The sequence below is a fragment of the Echinops telfairi genome, unplaced genomic scaffold (genome assembly GCF_000313985.2).
Source record: "Echinops telfairi isolate 266 unplaced genomic scaffold, ASM31398v2 ScPeMD7_7468;HRSCAF=8506_0, whole genome shotgun sequence".
In the NCBI taxonomy this organism is placed as follows: Eukaryota; Metazoa; Chordata; class Mammalia; order Afrosoricida; family Tenrecidae; genus Echinops; species Echinops telfairi.
In genome coordinates, this window is record NW_022111369.1 from 3,465,005 (window position 1) to 3,468,875 (window position 3,871).

Genomic DNA, 3,871 nt, shown 5'->3' on the forward strand with positions numbered 1-3,871 from the left:
CAGTAAATACAGTATGTTTCTATTGTGTAAGAAAACAAATTCTTCTCTGTGTAGGGATGTCTGTGGGCGCATACAGTTGTGCGTGCTATGTAAAGAAATGTTCTCACGTTGTGAAAGCAACTTTCTCTAAGGGAAACCAACAAGGAGTTCGTGTGGGGAAGATCATTTCTGTTTTAAAGACTTTTTTTCTGAGTGGGGGAAATTTTTTTTTTGGTTTAGCATATATACATCTTTTAAATAGACTTGTTTTAACATGGAATTTCCATATCTTAAAATCCACTCACAATGTTTTAGTAGCTAGGTCTCCTGTCCTGGCCTAAGACTTTAAGGACGCCGATGATTATGAAAGATAGCGGGCCTCACAGAGCACCTCAAGAAGAAGGAGGTTATAGCAGCTGCATTGCGCTCCTGGGTACCTGCGCCCTGCCCATGCAGCCCTTAGGAACTACGGGCAAAAATGATTTCTCCCAGCACTGTTGCAGGTTTTGATCCTTAGAATTCCCTCCTGGCGAATTTTGCATGTAAAACAATGGAATGTCTGTGGTTTATAACTATAAAATAAAATGATCGTGCAAGACATGTATGATTTTAGTCATTTACTTAATAGAAATGTAAATGTGGATAGATGAAAACCCACTGCCATGGGTTAGTTCTGACTTAGAGCAGGCTTGTTTAGAGTTTCTGTGATAGGAGCTGAGGAGAAAGCCCAACCTTCTCCTATGGTGCAGCTGGGGGGTTTGTACTGCTGACCCTGTAACTAGCAGTCTGATACCTAACCTTCAGCACCACCGGGTTCCTTTATCAATGGGGACATAAGGATACTCCTTATAGTTATTTGTTTATATCTTTTAATATTCCTTTAATTGGGCTTCACAACTGACCTTGCATCTAATTAGAATATAGTTCATCACCTGTCCATTCTTTTCTTTGGATAATCTGGGAGGGCCTTCAAACTAAAGGGAATGATCTCTTCCCGGTTTTCTTTGGAAAACACCTGGGTAGTAGTATTTTCTAGCCCCCATTCACTCTGTCATTGAGAATGCGTCCCCCAAGTCAGTGTGGTGCGTCTTTAACAGCCCCCGCCCCCCAATCACTGTCCAGTTTATCTGCGTGCCTCTATAGCCAAACTAGAAGTGAATCAGAGCAAGACCGCCAAGGGTGTGGCACCAGTTCCCTTTGTGGTTCTGCCCTAGACCCCACCCTGGTGCCCAGCGGCCCCGGGGGTGCAGTAGCACCGCCCCACGGTGTGCTCAAGGCTGGGCCTTTAGTAAGCTCCTTGCCAGGCCTGTCTTCCCAGGTGCCTTGCGGTGGGCTTGACACACAGCCTTTGGGCGAGTCGCCAAGCCCGTCCCTGTTTGTGTCCCCGGAGCTTGTTACCACTACACTTCACCTATCTTCCCCTGTCCGCGCTCCTTGCGGTCCTCGTCTGCTAGTTCCTGGAAAGTGTGCCATGCCTGTCTTCTTACAGCCTCACTGACCCAGCCGGTGATTTTTGTCCAGGTGGGAGAGCGCCATCGCCTGGCTGAGAACTGACTGGGCGGCTTTCTTGTTGCAGGCTGGTCCCATTCCGGTGCACGCCATGTCCAGTTTCGAAGATGCCGACACTGAAGAGACGCTAACGTGCCTCCAGATCACGCTTTACCATCCCGACCGGTTGCAAGCAGGGAGGTTTCAATCCCTCAGGTTTTGCCACCGCGAGAAACTGCCCTCCCACAAAGTGGTCAACTTTGGCCGACATTCCAGCAGCTGCCACTACGTCTTTCAAGACAAGCAGGTTTCCAGAATTCAGTTTTCTCTGCAGCTGTTCAGAGATTTCAGCAGCTCCGTTCTCTCCGTTGAGATTAAGAACATGAGTCAGAAGACCAGCCTGTTCGTGGACAACCACGAGCTGGGCTACCTGAATAAAGTGAAACTGCCCCCAAAGTGTATCCTCCGATTCGGCGATTACCAGTGCCTGGTCGAGAAGGAAGATGGGGAGTCGTTGACATTTTTCGAGACTCAATTTGCTTGGTCTCCAACGTCCCTCTTAGAAGAAAACCTCAGGCCGCTGCGCACGCCTGTGCCGGAGAATGGCTCCCATTCAACCCTCGGGAGCACTTTGCCTACAGAAATGGATGAAAATGAATTATAAACGAGGGGGGCAAAGCAGAGAATCGGGGACGCTGAGCAGCCCGACGGGCCCTTTGTAGCCGTTGCCCTTATTCAGAGTGTATTAGCGTAGGAAGTAAAGCCTCACATCTCCTGTGACCCGGGCAGGTTTAGGATTCGGCAGGTCATTTTGAAGTCCGCATTGTGTTAGCAACAAAGTCATTCCAGCATCTGCGCAGAATGACTTTCATTGTACATCTGTGAGGGCTCGTGTACAGAAGACCCTGCGTGACAAAGGAATTGTGTTCTCCAAACCACCCCACTGCCATCATGCCGACCCTGGCTCGTGGCGGCCCTGGAGAAGGTTTTTGAGGAGGTAAATCTTGACCGGAGCTGCAGCCTCCTCTTTCTCGCCCAAAGTGGTTGGTGGGTTTGAAGCGCTGACCTGGCCGTTAGCGGTCCAGCGCTTCCCCAACAGCGTTCACAAAACAAAGTTTTACGGTTTGGGTTTGGGCCTTGATGACAGTTCGGTGCTGTGTTTTGTTGGGAAGGAACGATCCCTTGTTTCGGTCATGTCATTTCACACCAGCCCATGGTTCTCATTGTCAGGGTTCTAAGCACACGATTCTTCATGGCGTCTGCAGCCCGCTGGTTCCAGAAGTGACACGGTGCTGGGTGGAACGCAGGGCGGTACATCCTGAACCGTGGTCTGTGTTACTGTGGTTTTCATATGGAAAGAATTCTCTGACAAATAATATTTTGAATCTTTTGTAGTTGTCTTTTTAAGGGCTAATAGAGTGGTCCCCCCCCCCCCCCAGGATGACAGTCCTGATATAAATCCAGCCTCAAAAAGGCTTAGACATGTAAATATCTTAAAGAACTACTGGGCTTTATATTTAGAATGAGTTTTTAAAATAATTTTCCTCCCAGAGTTTGAGTTTGTACAAAACCGAATTTTTTAATTCCGTGAATGTTGTTTCTAACAGCATCGAGAGAGTCATTCCCTAATCATTTTCTGTGGCACGGTTTCTGCCGAAAGGAAAGAAGGGCTGTGTCGTGTGAACGTTTACAGTAAAGATTTCTAATACAAAGTTTGTTTTCACGAAAGTGCTCATTCTTTAAACGATTCTCACCCAATTGTTGTAACTGGTCATTTGAAAACAGGACGCCCGTTGTCGTGGAGTTGACTGACTCATGCCAGCCCGTGAGGGTCACATCCACCTGTCCTCTAGGGTTTTCAAGGGCCGATTTCCCTGCAGTAGACAGCACTCTCCTCTGAGCTTCCCCAGAGTGGACTTGAACCACTGACTTTTGGTTCACAGCCAATCATGTCTACTGTGGGTGCGTTGCAGCCCAGAGCGTAACCACCACGCCACCAGTAGAGGGCATATTAATTGGTGCCACTGTTAGTCCTGGGCTGCTTTAAAAATTTTTTTTAGCTGCAACATAGTAACCTGGTTATGTTTCCCAATGGTGAGAGCTCATACGCCATATGATTACATATAACAATTTTCTAGAAAATTCTGTTTCCCCGATCGAATAGATTTGACTGAAATTGGGAGAAATGCTACTTGTAGGCTCCAACTGTAGCATGAGGGGTGCAGTTTGTAGGAATGAGGGTGGGTTAGGGCACGTGTTCACTTAAGTTTGATATTTAAAAAAACACATATATAGGTATAGAAGTATATATGCCATAATTCTACTGCCAAGAGGTAACTAGTACTACTGTTGTGTTTTGTGTGTGAATGGACATTCATGCTAGCAGTCACTGTGGGGCTTGTGA

General features: G+C 47.3%; 1 protein-coding gene across 1 annotated transcript; it reads left to right on the plus strand.

Moving 5' to 3' along the window:
- The first annotated feature begins 1,558 nt into the window (after positions 1 to 1,558).
- TIFA (TRAF interacting protein with forkhead associated domain) lies at positions 1,559 to 2,891 on the plus strand. Its single transcript, XM_004703314.3, has one exon. The coding sequence runs from the start codon at positions 1,580 to 1,582 to the stop codon at positions 2,129 to 2,131; it is 552 nt and encodes a 183-aa protein (XP_004703371.1). The 5' UTR covers positions 1,559 to 1,579; the 3' UTR covers positions 2,132 to 2,891.
- The last annotated feature ends 980 nt before the right edge of the window (positions 2,892 to 3,871 follow it).

What these genes read in the sequence shown, in the direction of transcription:
- TIFA (XM_004703314.3), top strand. Translation starts at nt 1,580, where the DNA reads ATGTCCAGTTTCGAAGATGCCGACACTGAAGAGACGCTAACGTGCCTC.